Source organism: Palaemon carinicauda, chromosome 39 (assembly GCF_036898095.1).
Source record: "Palaemon carinicauda isolate YSFRI2023 chromosome 39, ASM3689809v2, whole genome shotgun sequence".
NCBI classification, from domain to species: Eukaryota; Metazoa; Arthropoda; class Malacostraca; order Decapoda; family Palaemonidae; genus Palaemon; species Palaemon carinicauda.
In genome coordinates, this window is record NC_090763.1 from 56,906,137 (window position 1) to 56,927,741 (window position 21,605).

At 45.3% G+C, this 21,605-nt stretch overlaps 1 protein-coding gene across 1 annotated transcript in view; it reads left to right on the forward strand.

Annotated features, from left to right (window-relative positions):
• Window positions 1-21,605, forward strand: part of LOC137631206 (mucin-2-like) — an 84,839-nt gene that overhangs the window by 12,646 nt on the left and 50,588 nt on the right. Inside the window, exons 3-4 of the mRNA XM_068362953.1 lie at window positions 1,171-1,275; window positions 16,109-18,258. Of these exons, the coding sequence (XP_068219054.1) occupies window positions 1,171-1,275; window positions 16,109-18,258 (2,255 nt within the window). The remainder of the gene's footprint in view (window positions 1-1,170; window positions 1,276-16,108; window positions 18,259-21,605) is intronic.

A 21,605-nucleotide genomic window follows, 5' to 3' on the forward strand; every position in this document is an offset into this window, starting at 1 on the left:
GAACTCGATACCATCTCTATCGGTCCTGTGGTGGCTGCACAACAGCTGGTTGAATGCCTCAAGCTCTTTATTGGACAAGTAGCAGAAGGTTGAGGGCATTGTTACCCGGCTTTAGTCTGCATGAATAAAAAGGAATGACTGGCTCTTCTTCTTTTCTTCATCCTCCCCTCTTATGGGGAAAGCAGCAGCCGGGGTCTCTGCACAAGGTGACTCAAACCACTACGGGTAAACCATCTTCTCTTGTGTACCTAGTATTGTGTCAGTACTTTTGCGTCCCCATACCCTGGTGAGGTGGTATTGGGAAAGTCTTGGTCCAACAGTTTTTAGCGACGTGTAGGGATTCCTTATATTTGGTACCAACATATTCAATACAGTACAAGGAGCCCCCGGGTAAATCCAAAAAGCCAGATTGGCAGGGATGTCTACCCTCGTAATGTGGGAGTCACTCTTAATAGATATGGTAGGTTTGCATTCTAGTTACGCAACAAATGACAAATTCGTAGATAATTTGTATTTTTCCTAACGATACAAACCTTTAGCTACTTATGCAAACTTATCGCCGCCCCTCTCCCCCTTAGTCCTACCTCCAAGCAAAGTGAGCTAAAACACCGATGTGCAAGTAGAAGCGGTAGCAAGCTACCCCTCTACTTCCCGCTAACTACCGGAATGAGTAGTTAACCCTCGCTAAAATTCTAATGGCATGTCCTTTCAGCTTCACCGAAAGTAATACCCCTATTAAATAGCTAAAAGTTTGTATCGTTAGGAAAAATACAAATTATCTACGAATTTGTCATCTTTATGGAAATTTTGGAAAGGGACAATCATATTTAATGGTAAAATGAAATATTTCCATTACAAGTAGCTTCAAGAATAAAACCAGAAAATCCTGCATTATTCCATGGTAAAAGTATGAATTGTTAAGCAAGATATTTTACTTGTGCAAGCTTTATTATGGATGTTTTTAAAGTATATTTAATGTTTTTTATTTATATAAAAAAATGATGGTAAGTGTGGTTTACTTGGCCTTTTTTTCTGCTTCATAGAAAATTATGAATGTACTGTCAGCTGAAAACGTTATATGGAACTTGTTTTAAAAAGTTATGGGGGAAGATTGTTGTGTGCTTTCAAGGTAAAGAAATGGAAAAATAATTTCTGTGCCTCTCTTTACAGAAATGCCCATATATGGTTACTGTCCTCGATGGGAAGATTTTTACCTTGTGGTGTGTGACGTGTGTGGCCATGCTATTAAGCCGCAAGCTCTTAAGCAGCATATAGGTAAGACTTGTATTCCTATTTATGGTTTCTATGGCATTATGTTTTCTTCAAGTCAGACGGGTAGTATCTTTCATTGCCTGACCCACAATGTACAGTCTTCTTTTCATCCATGGGGTATAGTTTCTAAGCTTCCACAAATACTGTAGTCAATTTTGCCTGTTACTACTTAATCCATTATAGCCACATAAGTAAAGCATTAGTACAGTATATGAAATGTTAATTATGTTCATAAGTGGTCAACAAACTGTTTTAATTGTGGAAGTATTGTCCAGAGGAATATCAAATTACACTTTATTCAAATGTTACCTATGTTCACAAGTGGTCAACAACCTATTTTGATTGTGAAAGTAATTTTGAGTGGATTAAAGCATCCTATGAACCATAATAATCTTAGCTAAGAAGTTGGGTAAATACATATTCTCTAGAAATTAGTTATTCAAATAAGCAGAATATTATGTAAAATACACTGACTTATTTCATTTGGTTATTAGATAACTCTGAAGTGAAACTAATTAGAATGACAATGTTGATATTCATTGAAGTAGTTTATGCTGGTTAAAGGGTGGGTTAGCTAAGAAGTTGGGTAAATACATATTCTCTAGAAATTGGTTATTCAAATAAGCAGAATATTATGTAAAATACCATGACTTATTTCATTTGGTTATTAAATAACTGAAGTGAAACTAATTAGAATAACAGTGTTGATATTCACTGAAGTAGTCATGTTTTTATGCTGGTTAAAGGGTGGGTTATCATGCTGCTTTGTTTATTATCTTTAGGAAAGTGTGTCTATGATCCGATGAGCCTCAAAAGTAGTTTCCATGTGATCATATTGTTCTTATATGCGATTATGTGTTTAGGTATTTTTATTTTCTATAAATAGATCACTTTCATGGATTTTCTTATGTAAGGCCATGGATTTTCTAGAAATATATTTTAGCTTCTATTTTTTTTTTCTTGAGTTTTGCCAAAGTTCCATAAATATAATACTGTACTGTACTATAGAATCTCGCATTAATGGACTCAAAAAGGGTTTTGTGATATCTAGCAATAGCTTCCCAGATTTATTTTTACTATTCCAAATTACGTAAGAAAATTGTTAAACTTGAGTAAAATTTCTCTTTTAACAGGAATAACTTTGCATTACAGATAATCATAATTAAGTTATTAATTTTCTGAAAAAAATGCAGTGCTTTAATTTAAAAGCTTAGATTGTACAGTAATTACATTTTACTTTAAAAGCTTAGATTATCAGTAATTGCATTGCCAATAAAATTAATGATGTGCACTCTAATTAACAAGGAATATTTGTTTGATTAAAAATCACTTATGACACATGTATTTTAGTGTCGTTTTCAGTGTAGAAATATAAAAGCACTGCAATACAGTTTTATAGCATAATCATGAAGGATGCATAACATGCAACAAGTGATAATGTTGACCGAAGGTTAATGAAGAAAACACTTATTTATTCAGTAATCATGGAGGATTAATTCATGCAGGAATTCCTGATTAATGTTACGTTTTGGAAGTAACTGTCGTTAGTAATGAAAATTTATAGCACAATAATATCATATGTACGATACAAAGATAATGAATCTAATGATAATGGGTTTTACTGCATTATGCAAGTGGGCTCTTGAAGAGCAGATAGAGACCATAATGATATAGGTCAGAGTAGTTTAATCTTCCACCTGCAGTTAGTATTCGCTTTCAATTTTTCTTGGATTGCGCAATAGTAAACGGTACCTGCTTGTGCCCGTCAGTCTGGTTAGTATGTGGATTTAATACAAACTCTTATAATTAATGTTTGCTACCTATGAAAATGCAATAGTATGTGATCTGTTGATGTGATGAAAATGCAATAGTGTGGGATCTATTGATGTGATGAAAATGCAATAGTGTGGGATCCATTGATGTGAGATTCTATTTTATCCAAAACTCTTATAATTAGCGTTTGCTACCTATGAAAATGTAATAGTATGGGATCTGTTGGTGTGATGAAAATGCAATAGTGTGGGATCCATTGATGTGAGATTCTATTTTATCCAAAACTCTTATAATTAGCGTTTGCTACTTATGAAAATGCAATACTATGGGATCTGTTGATATGATGAAAATGCAATAGTGTGGGATCTGTTGATGTGAGATTCTATTTTATCCAAGCGCACAGAAAATATGCAGAATACAAGGGTCAAGTGCAATAGATATTTATCTTCAAAGGTCGAAATAAATGATTGAAAGATGGTAATTTATTGTTTGTAGTAAAGCTACTTGCCTATGTGTCACCATTTTTTGGGGTAATCACTGTGCCATATACTGTATTAGTGTTATGTGTTTCAGGTTTGTCATATACAGAGAATTTTACCTTTACCTTCTTATTTCTGTTATTTCTAAAGTGTTATTCCTGTATTAGGATTTGATACTAATCTCAGGAACTTGCATGACGGGAACTTATTCGCATCTTTAATCAAGTACTATGTCAGTTTGATAACTTTGTTCCATTTTGGAGACATTCACATCTGTAATCATGCGCTGTATCAGTTTAAAAAGTTTATTCCATTTTGGAAACATTCACATCTGTTATCACACGCTGTGTCGGTTTAAAAAATTTGTTCCATTTTGGAGACTTAACGTATTGGTGTCGGTAAGCCGGTTTTGGCAATAATCATTAACATTGTAATTTTGAATTGTTCCAACACGGAAACTTACCTCGGACTACTTTCTTAGGAGTACCTGGAAATCTCATCTCATCCGACCAGAGTTTTGTGTAGTTTACCCTACTTCCGTTTTCTGTGAAGGCTAACCTCAGGCGGAAGGATACGTGCCCTGAGGCTAATCTCGGGTCAGGGAGCGTGCTAGCTTGGGTCTCGACCCTCAGTAAGTTCTCTGGTCGCGTCGTGATATCATCTCGACGCTCTCCTTATCTCAGTGCGACCCTTTGTGTCCCCGACTCCATTGTGTCTCTCGTGGTTCCCATGTGGTATCCCTGTGCTTTCCCTTTGTGTCCCCGTGTGGTTACCTTATCCTTCCCTTGTGTTCTCACGTGTTATCCTTGTCCTTATTACCCTTTCCTGCTGCGTTCCTGTGTCTTGCGGTGTTGCGATAGTGCGTGATGGAGCATCCCCGCCGTTGTCTTGGGCCTAGAGCCGGGAAATCGTGTGGTGCGTTTCTTTCTAAGCCGGAGGTAGACCCTCATTCCTTGTGCTCGTTGTGCAGGGGTAGAGTGTGTTCTCCGTTGGACACGTGTCTGGAGTGCGTTTCTTGGAGTAAGGTCCAGTGGGTACGATTCAGTTCCAAGAGAAAGAAGTCTGCCAAGCGTTCGCCCAAGAAGGCTAACACCTCTTCGCCCTTTACGTCTCCAGAAGGACCGTCGAGTAGGGTCTCCCTTCCATCTTCCCCTACCCAGAGTAGGGGACGAGGTAAGTCCGTTGCGGGGAAGAAGCCAGAGGTTCTTCCCTAAGAGTCTTTTATCCATGATAGTGGGATAGCAGCATCTTTCCAGCCAAGTGGGGGGCCTGAAGGTGAGTTTAGTGGGGGTCCTAGAGACGATGGCCTGGTGCACGCGGGTCACATCTCTTCGGATGACCCCATGTGGAGTAAAACTGTCCCTGTCTCTTCGCCCGCTTCATGGGCAGGTTTTTCAGGTACCTCCGCAGCTGAAGGTGCCCCAGAGAAGGAAGACTCACCGGCGGCGGATCCCCTTGAATGGGTCCCTCCTAGGACGCCCTGTAGGTCCCCGTTGAGGTTGGAGGAAGGCCTCGGATCCTGGTTCCCCAACGTAGAACTTCCACGCTCTCCCCCAGCACCACCGTCGTCAGTTCCGGAAGTGTTCCTGCAGCCCGCGCTCTCCGTAGGACAACAAGCCGCTCAGACGACCACTCTCCGGGCCCCGGCCCCTCGGATGGGTTATGAAGAGTCCTCCGATTCATCGGTTGCTACAACCCCCTATTCCTCGGAAGGAGAAAACCGGAGGAATTCCCGACGGAAGCGTGAGAGATCCTGGAGGAGGCACTCCCGTTCTCGGTCACGTTCCAGGTCTCGACATGGGAGGAGGCGCTCCAGGTCTCCTAGGAGAAAATTCAGGAGGAGCAGATCACCAGAGGAGGAATGGGTGGTCATCCCCCGCAGTAAGCTCGTGGACCTTACTTCAGTCCCGAGCACTTCAGGCTGGCGACCCAGAGACAAGTCCCCAGGAAGGTTCTCCTCCAGCCACAAGCTAGAACCACGGAGGGACCCGGCCTCACGGACCTCCTCCGACAGGCATAAGACCGCGAGGGTTCCGACTCAATCCGCCCAGCGGAGGGAGTCGCCCCCTCGGACGGGCAGCCTCGTCGTACCCTCAAAAGTGGCACCACGGACCCTGGAGAAGGAGAGACGGCTTCCTCCGTCGGGCAAGCCCACGGAAGCCACGTCCTCCATGACTAAGGACAGACAGAGAACGGAGCCCCTCGCCGCCACGGCAATGCCCGTCCTGCGTCCTGAGCCTTTCGCGGAGGCATCCCCCTGTGGGATTCCCTCTAGAGAAGTAGGCCGCCAGACGGAGGACATCGACGACGACGTGGAGGGCGCCCCAGCGGAGGACTCGGCTTACAGGAGGGTGATAGGCCTCATTAGACGACACCATCGCATTGAGGAGCCTGAACCCTCCAACCCTCCGACGAGGATCCCTGGCGCTCTAGCCTCAATAGGCTTATGAAGGCCCCCGCCCAGCGGAGGGCTCCGTTGGCTCTTCCAGTGGCCAGAGACGTGAGGCTCGGTAGAGCTCATGTCAACAAGATTGTGTCTGGCAATGCAGAGGCCCCCCAAGTCTTAGAGCTCCTCGAAGTTGCTCCAGGGACTGAGGTCCCAGAGTAAATTCTACCTTCCGGAGGGTCAACGTACAGGGGCCTGCAAGTTGGATCCCTCCCTCGAGTTTTAGGCCAAGGGGCCCCGGAAGACAGGGCCTCATCAGCCCCAATCTGCTTCTCCCAGTCAGAGGCGACTATGATGGAGGAGATGGCAAAAGACCTTGCGAACATCGCCTCTTGGCTAGATTGGTGGGCCTCCACTCTCGTAAGTGTTCAATCCTCCTACGACCTTTCATTTTCCTGGAATCAGGCTCTCTTGAAGGAGCTAATCATCTCGGGAGGTAGGGCATTAAAGTTCTTGTCCTACCAGTCCCTAGCCCAATCAGCCAACTGGGTACTCAGGAGGAGAGACACTGTCCTGAGCAAGCTGTCGAGGAGGATACCGGACAGGGAAGCGAGGGCCCTGAGAAGCCTGCCCCTATGGGAAGACGTCCTCTTTCCCCTGAAGGAGGCAGAAGAGATCATGGAGAAGGTCTTGAAAAGGAAGGAGGTGAGTGCTCCTAGACCTCAAGCACCGAGGAGGCCCATCCACAGGAGGCCCGCGTCTGATAGTCCTGCTACTCCTCGAGCCTCGTCTAGCCAGCACAGGAGAGACTCCCCAGCTGCTCCTTGGTCACAGCCGTCTCAGCCCTCCCGTAGGGGAGCAGCATCAGCCCCAGCCTCCTTTAGAACTTCCTTCTCGGCCTCCAGGAGGGGGCGTACAGGTCGTTCCTCCAGAAGATAGGGAGAGAGGCCCCCTACTCTTGCCCAAGCCTCAGGTGGGGGGATGCCTCAGACTTTTTTGGCAAGCATGGAAAAACCATGGAGCAGACCCATGGACAGTAACAGTGTTGAAGGAGAGGTACAGGCTATCGTTTCTGGCAGAACCTCCGCCGCTGATCCCGGCCATTCGGGCGAAGTGGTTGGCTCCCAAGGACCCCTTGCAGAGAACAGCCTTACAAGAGGAAGTTTCCACGATGATGGCGAAGGGAGCAATGGAAACGGTACGGGACCCGGGCCCGGGCTTTTACAGTCGGCTCTTCCTGGTGGAGAAAGCAACGAGAGGTTGGAGACTGGTCATAGACCTCTCGGCTCTCAACAAGTTTGTGTGCAAAACCGACTTCAAGATGGACACCCCGAAGTCGTTCCTATAGTCCTTGAGGGAAGGGGACTTCGTGATGTCCATAGACTTCAAGGACGCTTATTTTCAAATCCCAGTCCACCCCTCCAGCAGGAAGTACCTTCGGGTGAAGTGGGGTGCCCAGACCTTGCAGTTCAGGTCCCTCTGCTTCGGACTATCCACAGCGCCTCAGGTCTTCACGAGTATCTTCGCGACAGTCTCAGTGTGGGCTCACGAACGGGGCACCCGCCTGATTCGTTACCTAGACGACTGGTTGCTCCTTTCATCCTCAGAGGAAGTTTTGAGGGATCAAGGCGCGAAGCTTATACAGTTCTGCAAGGTTCTAGGCATCACCATCAACCTGGAGAAGTCTCATCTGTCACTCTCCACCAGGATGACTTATCTAAGAATGGTCCTGGATTCCCGTCTTGTGAGAGCCTTTCCGTCGGAAGAGAGGCTGACCAACTTGGACAAAATCCTCCGCCCCTTCTTGGCGGGACATCCCAGGAGAGCAAAGGACTGGCAGAGGCTAATAGGTCACCTTGTGTCATTGGAGAAACTGGTTCCCCAGGGGAGGCTCAAGCTCAGGAGCGTCCAATGGAACCTGAAGGGACTCTGGAACCAGACAGATTCCCCCCACAAGGTGGTTCCAGTTCTCCCGGAAACGGAAGAAGTCGTAGTGTGGTGGCTAGACCGGACAAACACCCTCAAGGGGATGCCCTTCGCAGCCGAGCCCCCCAAGATGCTTCTCTTCACAGACACTTCCAAGGAGGGATGGGGTGCCCATCTCCTCGGAAGGTCAGCAAGAGGCAGTTGGACGGAGGAAGAAAAGGCACAACACATAAACATCCTGGAGATGAGGGCGGTTCGAAAGGCGTGCCTACAGTTCGTCAACCTTCTACGGGGAAACACCGTGGCGTTGATGTGTGACAACGCCACAGTAGTAGCATACATAAAGAAGCAGGGAGGACTGAAGTCCAGGGAGCTGTGCGATCTCACGTTAGAACTTCTGGATTGGGCCACGACAGAACAGATCACGATCGCAGCGAGGTTCATTCCAGGGAAAAGAAACGTCTTGGCCGACGGCCTCAGCAGGATGGGTCAAGCAGTGGGAACCGAGTGGACCCTGCACTCAGAGGGAGCCAAACTCATCATCGAGAAATGGGGTTTGCCAGTGATGGATCTCTTCGCAGCAAGGCTTAACGCACAATTCCCCGTATTCTGTTCTCCTGTCCCAGACCCAAAAGCGGCGTTGGAGGATGCCTTTCAACACCGGTGGGACAATCTGGACGTATACGCCTTTCCCCCTTTCGCGTTGCTCAGACAGGTGCTCAACAGGGTGAGGACGGCCCACAACCTAAAGATGACTTTGGTAGCGCCCTGGTGGCCGGAGAGAGAGTGGTTCGCCGACCTAAAACAACTAGCGTGTCTTCCCCCGTGGCCTCTTCCAGACAGACCAGACCTGCTGCGGTAACCCCACTTCCAAAGGTTCCACGACAATCCTCGATCCCTCCGCCTTCACGCGTGGAGGTTATCGAGCGTCTCCTAAGGAAGGAAGGCTATTCAGCTAGAACGGCCGAAAGGATGTCGGGATATCTGAGGCGTTCATCGGCAGTGGTGTACCAGGCTAAGTGGACCATCTTTACGAAGTGGTGCTCCTCCAGAAACATCAAGCCGTTGAGGGCCTCTATTCCGGACATTGCGGGCTTCCTGGTATATCTCAGGGATGTAGTTGGTATGTCTATCCCGGCCATCAAAGGAGTCCGTGCAGCTTTAAGACAAGTCTTCCTACTGAAGGGCATCTATCTGGGTTCCTCGAGACATATCTCGATGCTCATCAAGAGCTTCGAACAAGCATGTCCCCCTCAAGCCGTCAGGGTGCCGCAGTTGGATGTGGCGAGGGTCCTGAAGATGTTAAGGGGACCCCCGTTCGAACCCCTGAAAGACATTGTGGACCGGGACCTCACCCTCAAGACTGTCTTCCTTGTTGGCACTGGCATCAGCTAAGAGAGTGGGTGAGATTCACGGGCTGTCTTACGAGGTCTCACACGCGAAAGGTTGGCGTGAGATTTCCCTCAAGTTCGTCCCGACTTTTGTGGCTAAGACCCAGAATCCAGCAGTTTGGGATCCCAAGTTTGTGGGCTTCTCAATACCAGCAATTTCTTGTTCGGGCAATCCGGAGGACTTGAGGTTGTGTCCTGTCAGAGCCATAAGGAAATACCTGGAGAGGACTTCTAATCTCCGTCCTGGTATCAAGAGCCTTTTTGTCTCCACAGGTACAGTGAAAAAGCCGGTTTCAAAGAACACTATCTCCTTCTGGCTAAGACAGGTGATTATCAGGGCCTATAGCAGTGCGGAAAACCCAGGCCCCATGACATTAGGCGTCTAAGTACCTCCCTAGCTTTCGAAAGGAACATGGCAGTGGCGCAGATCCTAAGAGCAGGCACCTGGTCTAACCAGTCTAACTTCACAACGCACTACCTGAAGGAATTCTCAAGAAAGTCCCTAGACGGGCTCTCTATAGAAACAGTCATCTCCGCGCTCCAAGCGATTTAACGGTGTAGCCCCAGGTACAATCGTGGGTAGTAAGACCAAGAGACACAGGTTCATTTCCTTAAAAACCCCCGTGTTCTTCCTTCCCCCTCTTTCCCTTGGAGATAGACTCAGGTAGAGCCTGCACAAGACCTCAAGTCACAACATCATCAAAGGACACGTCTCCGAGGAATTCTTGCACAGGTGAGTTACTTAGACACTAACATGAGCTCTTTGTGTAGTTTTCTCCTACGTTTCTTTTTCTGACCGTCTCTGAACCTAGCCCCTTATCTAGGTCCCATTGCATCCTGCTTAGCTGGATCTAGGGGCCAAGAAGGACACTCCCACCTCCTAAAGTGTAAGTCTCCTAAGAAAGTAGTTCGAGGTAAGTTTCCGTGTTGGAACAAATCACAAATTTTAAGTAATTTGTATTTTTCCTAACATACTTACCTCGAACTAATTTCGGGTAATGGCCCGCCCTTCCGTCCCCGAGTGTCTTCCTGACCCTTTAAGTAATTAAACAACCAAGAACTTACTGAGGGTCGAGACCCAAGCTAGCACGCTCCCTGACCCGAGATTAGCCTCAGGGCACGTATCCTTCCGCCTGAGGTTAGCCTTCACAGAAAACGGAAGTAGGGTAAACTACACAAAACTCTGGTCGGATGAGAGGAGATTTCCAGGTACTCCTAAGAAAGTAGTTCGAGGTAAGTATGTTAGGAAAAATACAAATTACTTGAAATTTGTGATGTTTCTTGGACTGGACGATCGGAGCCCTCGCTACGAAAATAGAGGACTGCCCTACTCTTCAGGAAGACCTGGCATTGGACTGGCTTGGGGTTTTGTCATGTGCCGACAAATCAGTTCGGGATGGTTGCAATGAGCTGATCTCTCTCTTTGCATTCGGGACTCTCAAGAAAAGACAGCTCTGGTGTTCTTTTGTTTTGAAAGAAGTCGCTTTGCCTCAGAAGTCCGCACTTTTGTTTTCTCCTCTTGACAAGGATCATCTGTTTCCCGAAGAAATAGTGGCCAATATTCTGCCCGCACTGGAAAAGAAGTCTACTAATGACTTGCTTGCCCAGTCTTCTAAGCGGGTTAAACCCTTGACTGTGACGACTACTGCCTCGGAATCATCCTTGCAGGAGAAACCCTTTCGAGGGGGTAGGTCTAGACCTTTCGTCAGGCCTTGATCGAATTTACGACACCCAACCAAGTCCTCGACCAAACCCGACACGAAATCATCCCAGTGATTTTTCAATCCTTGATGCTCCGATAGGTGGCAGATAAGCCTTTTTTGGGAGGAATGGAGTCGCAGAGGAGCAGAGCCCTGGGTGACCCAAGTTCTCCGGTTCGGTTACTCCATTCCTTTCAAAGACACTCCGCCTCTATCCAATGTTCCCATCACATTACCCGCCTTCTCTTCAGGCTCGGAGAAGTTTGTAGCCTTAACCCGAGAAATAGAGATTCTCGTGCAGAAGGCTGTCATAGAGGAGATAAGCGACAGACCATCCCCGGAGTTTTACAACCATCTGTTCGTAGTCTCCAAGTCATGCGGGGGTGGGTGGGGCTGGAGGCCCGTACTGGATGTAAATGCACTGAATTTGTTTGTCCAGAAGATCAAATTCAATATGGAAATGACTCGTTCAGTGTTGGAATCCCTTCGTCAAGGGGACTGGATGGTATCCCTGGATATGCAGGACGTATACTTCCACATTCTAATTCACCAGGACTCCAGGAAATACTTTCGGATTTTCATGGGCAAGACCTACCAGTTTCGAGCTCTTTGTTTCGGCCTCTCGACAGCACCGCAAGTATTTATGTGAGCGTTGACTCCTCTGGGAAAGTGGTTACACCTCCTGGTCAGGTTACGCTGATCCCTCGATTTGTTCAAGGGAAAATGAACGTGTTGGCGGACGGACTAAGTCGCCTTCTTCAAGTAGTGCAGTTAGAATGGACTCTCGATGCGAAGGTCTGGCTTGACCTATGGAATTTATGTGGCGCGCACGAACAACTAGGCGCACGCAATCAGTTGAAGTGCGCGAACAACTCTTATGACAGAGTTTTTTTAACTCGTTGCGCGAAGTGTTCATGAGTGCACGAGTTTTACTCTCATGACAAGAGTTTTCGAACTCTCGTCCCGTGAATTGTTCGCGCGCGCCCATCGTCATCAAGAGTTTTACTCTGATGACAGAGGGATGCCTGCTGCCTAAGGGTTTATGAATCTCTACAGGTAACTATGACACAGTTCCTTTGGGTCCTAGTCACGTAACACAATTCCTGAAAATTACATCAGGAATCAGCGACAGAGTTCCTGCGGGTTCTCGGCACAATATCCCTTAAGGTCTTGAGAAAGGTTTTCACAAATAGATTCTGAACCTCTAAGTTCTCATCCGAATCTCTCGGTTTCCACGATCCAGAGTTTTCTGAAAACTATGGTCGACCTCCCCCCCTACGGGATGGGTCTTCCAAAAGTGTGACTTGTTATGTCACTCTACACTCCCAGCGGATTACTATATCAGCTAGCCTGGTTTCGCCAGCACCGATCCTTTCGTTTTCGAACCAACCACCGTCATCTTTCCTCCACCTTCCCACTTCGAGTGGTTTGGTTAGCAGACGGAAATGAGTGAGGAATAAAAAAATTTTTACATTCCAGTTCATTTCCCTGACAGGCCATGTCTGATTGAGACGGTAGTTTTCTCACTAGCGAAAAAGCGTTTGATGGCAACCCCTTCGGGTAAGCGGTCAATGGCAATTATGTCTGGCATTCTCGAAGCAAACTCCCACATACGAGACTTCACCCTTTTCGGGAGACTCGGTCCTGAGAAGTGTTTACAGAACTTCAATGGGTGTTGTTTAAACTTCATGAAGGCCGTAGGCCGTCCTGGAGCATGCGCTCTAGCCAAGACAAAACCACGAGGTTATTGTCTTAAACTTAGTTCTACCGTTTGATGGAGGCAGCCTCCCCCATCATTGTACCCTGGGTATAACGACTTGCCTTTAACACGTTAGGCTTCCGAGACCTTTTATTCTATCCTTACAGGGTTATTGTTTCGAACAATTAGTCCTGAAGGAACGTTGTTAGCTGACGTTAAAAGAACGATAGCAACAGCGTGGGCAACTTTTCATTACGTTTACGAACGTTTCAAACTCCGCCCACAGGTAACCAGACATCCGTTTCTGTGGGGGAAATGATCTCCTCTATAACTGTATATTTTGTTTGAGAACATGTTCACTCTCATTCAGGAAAATATTACCGTATATTTCCGCGTATAAGACGACCCTATATTCCAAAATTTAACCATTAAAAATGAGGGTCGTCTTATACTACCGTTATAAAAATCTCACCTTGAATTCAATGTCTTGTTTATCAGTAGGCTAGCCTAGGTTGAGGTGAGATAACCACCGACAGACATGAAATGATTTACATTAATATATAAATGTATAATGAAAGTAATGAAACAATTTTTATCGTATATATTATTGGCACATCTACAAAAAGGACATAAATGATAAATTCAAGGAATAATTCAAACTTTTAACCATACGAGCACAGCTGAGAAAATGTAAGCATCGAGTATTGGTTGCGTTGTTAGCAACTTTTTCTCTCGCTAACCTTTCAATAATTTTAATGCTAGTGTTAATTACGATAGTAATAACATATAAGATATCATATTTATTTGTTTAAAAATTATTATTTTTAGCCGTAAATAACAATTTTGGATTACAAACGGTACAATCTTTATTTCCCAATAAAAATTACAGTACATTACAGTATTACATTTAAAACCTAAAAGTTTGTAAAACTTTATTTCAAATCAATATTAAACATCAAACCTGCGACATGTATAAATCTAACACTACTAAAACTCCTCACAGTTATCACTGTCTGTTTCGAAAAGCTGTTCGAACATATCACGAGATTTATCATATACGCCATCATCGTAAAGATTCCAGTCCGGTTCCGGTGAGTCGACTCTGGCTTCGTCGTCGCATTCGTACAATAAATCGTCTTTACTGCCATCCATGGCATTTGAGATCCCGTATTTTAAAAATTATTTTATGATACTTTCCACCTTTACATTATTATATGCTTTTATAACAAACTTGCAAAGAACATCAAAGAACATAAAAGAAGAAGAAGAAAGAGGAGGAACGGGCATTTCGTACGTGAGCAGCTGATGAGCGGAAACAAAACAATGCAGGCTAGGTGATGCGTGTTCTAGGAAAACAATAAAGGATTTGTTTTGTTATTTCATTTATATTTAATTTAAAGGATACAGTAAGTAATATCATCATCTTTACATAACCTATATTTCATAAGATATCTGGTGTTGCAAAAGCTAGCCTAGGCTATACACGGATGGTTTTATGATTGAGCAGTCGTCTTATACTACCGATATGAGATAAATTCATAAAAATTTGCTCAAATTTTGTACCTCGTCTTATATGAAGGTCGCCTTATACGCGGAAATATACGGTACAGTTAGTCAACGATCAAAATTCTTTTGGTAATAATGTTGCGATTCGTCGCACATACTGTACATTATTCGCTCAACTTTTCTAATCCGTGGCCACGAAACTTTGTTCTCAAAAACCTGACAGACTTGATAGGCCAGGAAGAAGAACGACTCTTATGTCCCGTGTGGGCATTAAGATATTACCTCCGCAGAACAGAGTTTTCTGAGAGTTAATTGTAGAAGCACATTCTCAAGCTAACGACGCAGTGTTTCCTTTACTGAGAATGAAAGCGCACGAAGTTCGAGCAGTAGTGACTTCTCTCGCTTTTCGACACAACTTGTCGCTATGGGCTAATAATGTTGAAGCAGTTAAAAGGTTCAAGAAGAGACTATTGTAATTATACACGAGTCACTTTGTAATAATGTTGAATCAGTTTGTAATAATGTTGAAACAGTTTAAAGGTTCAAGAAGAGACTATTGTAGTTACACCTGAATCGGTTTGTAGTAATGTTGAAGCAGTTTAAAGGTTCAAGAAAAGACTATTGTAGTTTACACATGAATCGGTTTGTAATAATGTTGAAGCAGTTTAAAGTTACAAGAAAAGACTTGTAGGTTACACATGAATCGGTTCGTAATAATGTTGAAGCAGTTACAAGGTTCTAGAAAAGACTATTGTAGGTTACACCTGAATCGGTTTGTAGTAATGTTGAAGCAGTTTAAAGGTTCAAGAAAAGACTATTGTAGTTTACACATGAATCGGTTTGTAATAATGTTGAAGCAGTTTAAAGTTTCAAGAAAAGACTTGTAGGTTACACATGAATCGGTTCGTAATAATGTTGAAGCAGTTTAAAGGTTCTAGAAAAGACTATTGTAGGTTACACATGAATCAGTTTGTAATAATGTTGAAGCATTTAAAGGTTCAAGAAGATACTTTTGTAGTTACACAAAAATGAGTTTGTAATAATGTTGAGGGATTATGAAGGTTCAAGAAGAGACTATTGTAGTTACACATGAATCACTTTGTAATGTTGAAACAGTTTGAAGTTTCAAGAAGAGACAGCTCTAGTTTACACATGAATCGGTTTGTAATAATGTTGAAGTAGTTTAAAGGTTCAAGAAAGACTATTGTTGTTTATGCATGAATTGGTTTGTAATAATGTTCACGCAGTTTAAAGATTCAAGAAGAGACTACTGTAGTTTGCGCATAATTTTATTTTTTTTAATAACGTCGAAGCAGTTGAAATTTTCAAGAAGTGACTACTGTACTTTATACACAATTTGCTTCGTAATCATGTTGTAGCAGCTGAAAGTTATAAGAGCTGTTGATTATCCTTTGAAATTCATTTTGGTGAAGGGATATATCACAAGTGGGCTTTTGGGTTTTTGTGTACAGTACAGTATTTGCAAAATAGATTGTCATTATTTCTATGATTTGATATCAGATTTTCTTATGTTCTTTACCTTGTCATCTGTTTCAGATTTGTTATCTATCATGGTAGAAAAAATGGGATTGCAGTTGCTTGGATGAGAATTTTCTTCCATAACTTATAACAGAAATGGACTAATAATGAAAATTTTTTCATAGTTGCATGAGTACCAAGTTGATAGTAAATGATTTTGATAAAACAAGAATATGTCAATTTATTTTATGTAATGGCATTCTTTATTAAATATCATTTTGTGTATTGATTACTCAAATTTGTGTACTGTATATTATTTTTAAATGTGATTAATTTTACGTAAAACAAGATTTTTGGGAAAACGAATCAAGTGATTAGGGTGGTTATAACCAATCTTTCTTTTGGTATTTATTTTTTTTATGCATTGTTCTGCATCCCAAACACAATTGATTCTATGTGCACATGTAAGATTATTAACTTCTTATTTTTAATTTCAGAGCTGCGTCATGGTGGGGTGGTAACACCCGTTAAAACATCGGCTAGTACACGAGCCTCTGTATCTGGCAGCAGAACTTCAAAGACTAGAAATCGAACTATTAATACAAATCCTGTCGTTAAGATTGAAGGCAGAATAGATGACAGAGAACCCATGAGAGTTAGTCGCGCATCTCACATGACAGTAGATAGCGAAACAAATAATGACAGTCATGTCAACAGTAGTTGCAACAGCAGCAATGTAAGCAGTAGTAACAACAGACTAGGAAGCTTGCCAACATCCCCAGTTTGTGACTTACTACAGTCACCTGTGAGTATTCCACAGTTGAAAACAGAAGTGAAAACTGAAAATGTTATTGATATGGTACCACCACCACAGTCCCTACCTACGAGTTTACCCCCACCTGCTCCTCCAGAGCCACAGCACACAATGCCTCACCCATCTCCACACACAGGTCCACCACCCAGTGTGGGCCCCCCAAGTATCGGCCCTCCGAGTGTTGGACCGCCAAGTGTTGGCCCACCAAGCATTGGTCCTCCTAGTGTTGGACCACCAAGTGTTGGTCCTCCTAGTGTTTCATGTCCAAGCGTAACTCACCAAGGTATGACTACAATGGCAGTACCTCCTTCTCCAAGTTTGACACCAACTGCTGTTACTGGAGTATCTATGACCAGTCAGACTACCACTAGTGTTGAAGAAGAGGTCAACAAGATTTCTGCAATGCTCCAAGCAGAGGCTGAAGCTCTTGCTGCTTCTCGAAGTCACATAACAGGTCCCACAATGGAAATTGATACTGGCCTTGTGGGGTCACACGACATTGTTGAAGCACAAGGACTAGGCGGTTGTGGTTTAACTACAAGTGGCAGTAATCTGCAGGGGACTGGTTTAATAGCAAGTTCGCATCCTTTAGGGTCTGTACCTGTGCCAATTGGTCACATGTCTATGGCGACGTTGAATCAAATTCAGGCAGACTTGTTAGCCACTGTCAGTGAGTCTGATTTGAATGCTGTTCTTAATGCCACACCAGACTCTTCGCAGTTGGCACAGACAGTTCTTCCCAGTAATTCTCATCAGTGCTACTTAAACGATAATGGTAATATGACTTATATTGATCAACAAAGTGTAAATACTGAAAATTATGTTGAACCCCCACATCTGAGTAATCAGAATGTATTACCACAACAGTACAATAGTGAACAGTTACCAATGCCCGTTCTAGAGCAAATAACCAGTGAGGTTTTCTTGGAAGCTGAAGCTAATGCTGCGGCTTCTTCTGCACATAATCTTCAGGGAGTATCAAATGGGGTCCAGGGGCAATATACTAACACCACTCAGTCTGATTTAATTGAAGTACCTGTAGACTCATTCAGTTTTGATGAAATTGAGAAAATATCCTCTCATTGTGATGAACTTACAAATGCAGTAAATTCTATAACTCAGTTGTGTCAACAAAGTGGGAACAGTGGATTGGAGTCTCAGTTAGCTGGATTACTGCAACAGCAACCATCAACTCCAGCTCCGTCTCCTTCGCCGGGAGCTGCAGGAATGGCGGTGAATTCAGTCAGTGCTGCACCAACAGTAGGGACAAATACTGCAAGTCAAGGGATCACTGTTGTTATAGGAGCGGGAACACAAGCTCCAGTTACTGTAGCTACCACACAACCCTCGCTCTCGATGCCTACGTTAGCGGCTACGTTAAAGAAACCTGTGGTTTCGAGCAGTGGTCCAAGTATAGTATCTCCGGGCCCAATAATTACTAGTGCTACCCCTTCTTTAACTCCAACTCACACACCTTCGAACACACCTACTACACCCACACAGCACACTTCAACTGGAACATCTACTTTAGTACCGACAACGCAAACACCATCACCTAAGAAATCTAGCAAAAAGAAGAAGCCAGGGGAGAGAAAACTATTGCCACTAAAAGATCGAGAGTATGATGCAGAGGTCCATTGTGGTGTAGTTTTACCAGAAACTGGAAAGCCTTGCACACGCTCGCTAACGTGCAAGACACACTCGCTTACATTACGCCGTTCTGTACAAGGTCGCTCTAAAAAGTTTGATGAGCTGTTATTAGAGCATAGAGCTGCAAAGGAGGCACAGACTAGGGCTGCCAAACCTCCAGATGCTTCTGCAAGTCTAATACAGGTTAGTTGTCTTTGAAATTATATAAAGTTTTTTTGAGTGACCCTGGTGCTTGCTTTGTATATCAATAAATTTCCATATCCTTCCTTTAACAGATGGTATTTTACAGTATAAACAAGGGTAAGTTATACAAATTTCAGTTGTTGAATATTTGATTCATGATATATTTTAATGTGGCTGATAAAATGCTTATTTTTATTTTCCCATCAATAACTTTTATCCTGTCATGTATACACTAAGTCTATTCTCTTTCTTTGTTCCCATATTAACAAACCTTCCGTTATTTATTTGGATTATCTTTTGGCGAAGCTGGAAGGTAGCCATTAGACTTGAAGTGCAAGGTGGCAACCCTGCATAACCGCTTGAGCGGGAAGGCTTGGGTACCCACCCACCTCTATATATACTCTCACTGCTGTTAGGTACATCACTTTTTCTTTTGGCTCGGTAGAGATCGGATGTGTGCTCTCACGCCCTAGACTGTCATTGGGCTTTATGATATTCTTTTTTTTTCAGGTATGCGTGTTTTCTCTTTGATCACCTTCATGCGAACCTGTCCAGGGTGCGAGGGTCCCGCATATGGTACCTTCATATCGTCGTTGGAGACCGACCCACACTCTCTGTGTCCTTCGTTTAGAGGGCATCGCTGTGAACAAGGTTCGCCCCGCGCAGAATGTAGGGAGTGGCTTGCCTTCCAATAGGAGAAGTTGGGACGGCGTAGGAAGAAGAAGGCCAAGCGCGATCTTTCTCCCTCAGGGGCGAGGCAAGCGCTGTCTTCTTCGTCTCGCACCCCCAAATCTCTTTCAAAAGCTCCTTCTCACTCGCGCTCTTCCGAGGGACAATCGAGTAGCAGTGCAGACCGACTAACTCCTATGCAACCCCAGGGTACTGGCGAGGTTGTTGCTTCCCCTAAAGGAGCAACTTCAACTCCAACCATGGAGGAGCCATTCTCCCTTTCAGATGTTCTGCAGGTGTGGCCAACCTTAGGGATTTCGGGACCCCCTTCGAAGGAAGAACTTCTGCGTTACCGTCAGCGAGGTGTTAGGAGGACCCTTCTACAGAGCTGTCAACATCTCATGCTCTGGAACTGTGCAAAGTACATCTGTTGTCGTCTCCTAGGCCTTCCACATGCAAACGAGGTGATCACTCGCGTTTGCCTCTCCAACGGCCTCCTGCTGACGACGACCCCACTCGGACTCCTACCACCAACAGCGCGAAAGGATGAGCATAACCATCGCTTTGCCCTTCTGGACACTTCCCCTGATTGCCGTTCGCGACGATCGGAAGATCTTATGAATTGTAGGTCATCACGATCCGAACGCTCTTTTTTTCTGAAAAGCGTTCCCGCTCTAGAGCTTCGTGCTCACCACCTCGGAGGTGTTTCTATTCACGAAGGAGAAGTCTTACGATCGCGCTCTGCGTGATCACGAGCACAGTCAAGACCTAGGTCCAGATGCTTGCGTTCTAGATCTCTACGATCTAGGTCACGAGAATGGCGCTCACGCTTGGGAGGACAACATTCCCATTCATGAGGCGGCGTTCATGCTCGCGAGGGCACCACTCGCGAGGCCGACGCTCACGTTCACGAGCTAGGTATTGAGGATGCTCACGCCGTTCTCAAACGAGAGCTAGACACTCCCGTTCACGATCGCGATCCGCACGTTCATGGTCAAGGTCAACACATTCCTCGTCTAGAGGTAGAGGTAGGCATTCGTGCAGCCCATGAGCGTGCAGTCCCTCAACTAGACCTTCTCCCAAACAACTCGGACCGAATGTGATCATGAGAAGGACCATCCCTCAGACAGGCGTCTGGCTAAACCCCCAGTGCCTTTCACCGCCTGGGAAGTATTAGCAAAGCATTCGCCAACGCGAAGCTTGGAAACATGTCCCGCTGTGGCACGTTCTCCAGTGCTCAGGGGTTCCTACTCTGAGGCTGTCTCTGCCGACTTCATCGGACGTAGGTGCTTCTCAGTGGCAGCAGGAAGGTGTTAGACCTTCCTCTTCTAATGTGGCTCCCAGTGCTCCTGTTGCGAGCACTTCTGCTCATGAATCTCGCCCGTTGACTCGTGAAACTCGCGATTTTGCAAGCAAATCAACGATTTCCGCGAGCAATTCATAAACAGGTGTGTCGAAGCTGTGAGCAAGTGCGGTATCAACACCTTAGCCTCGGCCTCCAGCTTCTACTACCTCCAGCGGCAGGCCGATACCCTTTCCAGAAGGTTTCAAGGAGCCTCCTAATAGGTTCGCAGATGTTCCTGTTAGTCCTGACCGTCCTTCTCGTCCAGCAAAGGAACGTGTTCCTCTGCCACAGAGACCCCTGCGTCGACTAAGGCTCCTTCTAGAGATTCCTCCAAGGGACGTTCTCCTCCTAGACTTCCAAGGGAAGCCCATGACTGACCTAGAGGTGCTGAGCTTCCTGCATGGGTGAGCACTTCTTTCCAAGCTGCAGAAATCTCTGGGTGTGGCTACTTCTCCGCCACAACCTCCGACTGCTCCAGTCAAAGCGACCCCTGGGATTCAAAGGAATCCTCGTCTAGTTCGTCCGTTGATAGTCTAGATCCTTGAAGGAGATCAATGTCGGACAAGGCTCGCATATCATCTCCATCCTGATCGCGTGCCGAAGGTTCTCGATCTTCCAGTTCTTACATGGCCAACCTACTCTTTACCCCGGTGAAGGCAAGAGAAACCATGACCAAGAGGTAGAAGAGAAGGATGAGAAGTGTAACTCCACCTCACGTCGACATTATCCGCCCTAGGACGAGTAGGGACATAGACTCGCCCAGGGAGATAACCATTCATCCCTTCAATCCTCAAGAAATTGAGGTAGTGCCTCCGGACCAGCGTCCAATTTCCTTACATCTTCCAGAGGAGGATCCTAAAGCTCCTGCTGCCAAAGCTTTGTCGGGTGCTTCGAAAACCTCGCAAGTTCCCCCTCCTAAGACCGCGAAGGAACGTCCTGTACGTAGGAAGTCGAAAGACACCAACCAAGACAAAACCCAAGAACACTGCGGCAAGGGAAGCTCGTATGGCTGAGGTACAGAGAAGGCCCCCCTGTGGCGGGTCTCTCAAGTGACATCGTTGACAACCCTGACCTACCCCAGGCTCTAGAGGTGGATGACCCCTGGGATTCCAATGATGAGAATCTTCCAAAGGTGGCTAGTCCAAAGTACCACTCTGAGCAAGAGAGATGTGAGTCGGAGCGCACCTTTTGGCAGGTCCTTGCTTGTATGAGGGCCACTGATAGGCTGTCTACTCCTGGTTCTGCCACCCAGGAGGGTAAAGATATGGTTCTCAATGACATATTCAAGACCAAGAAGCCTTCCAGGTTCAGTGCCGCTTTGCCCTGACATCCG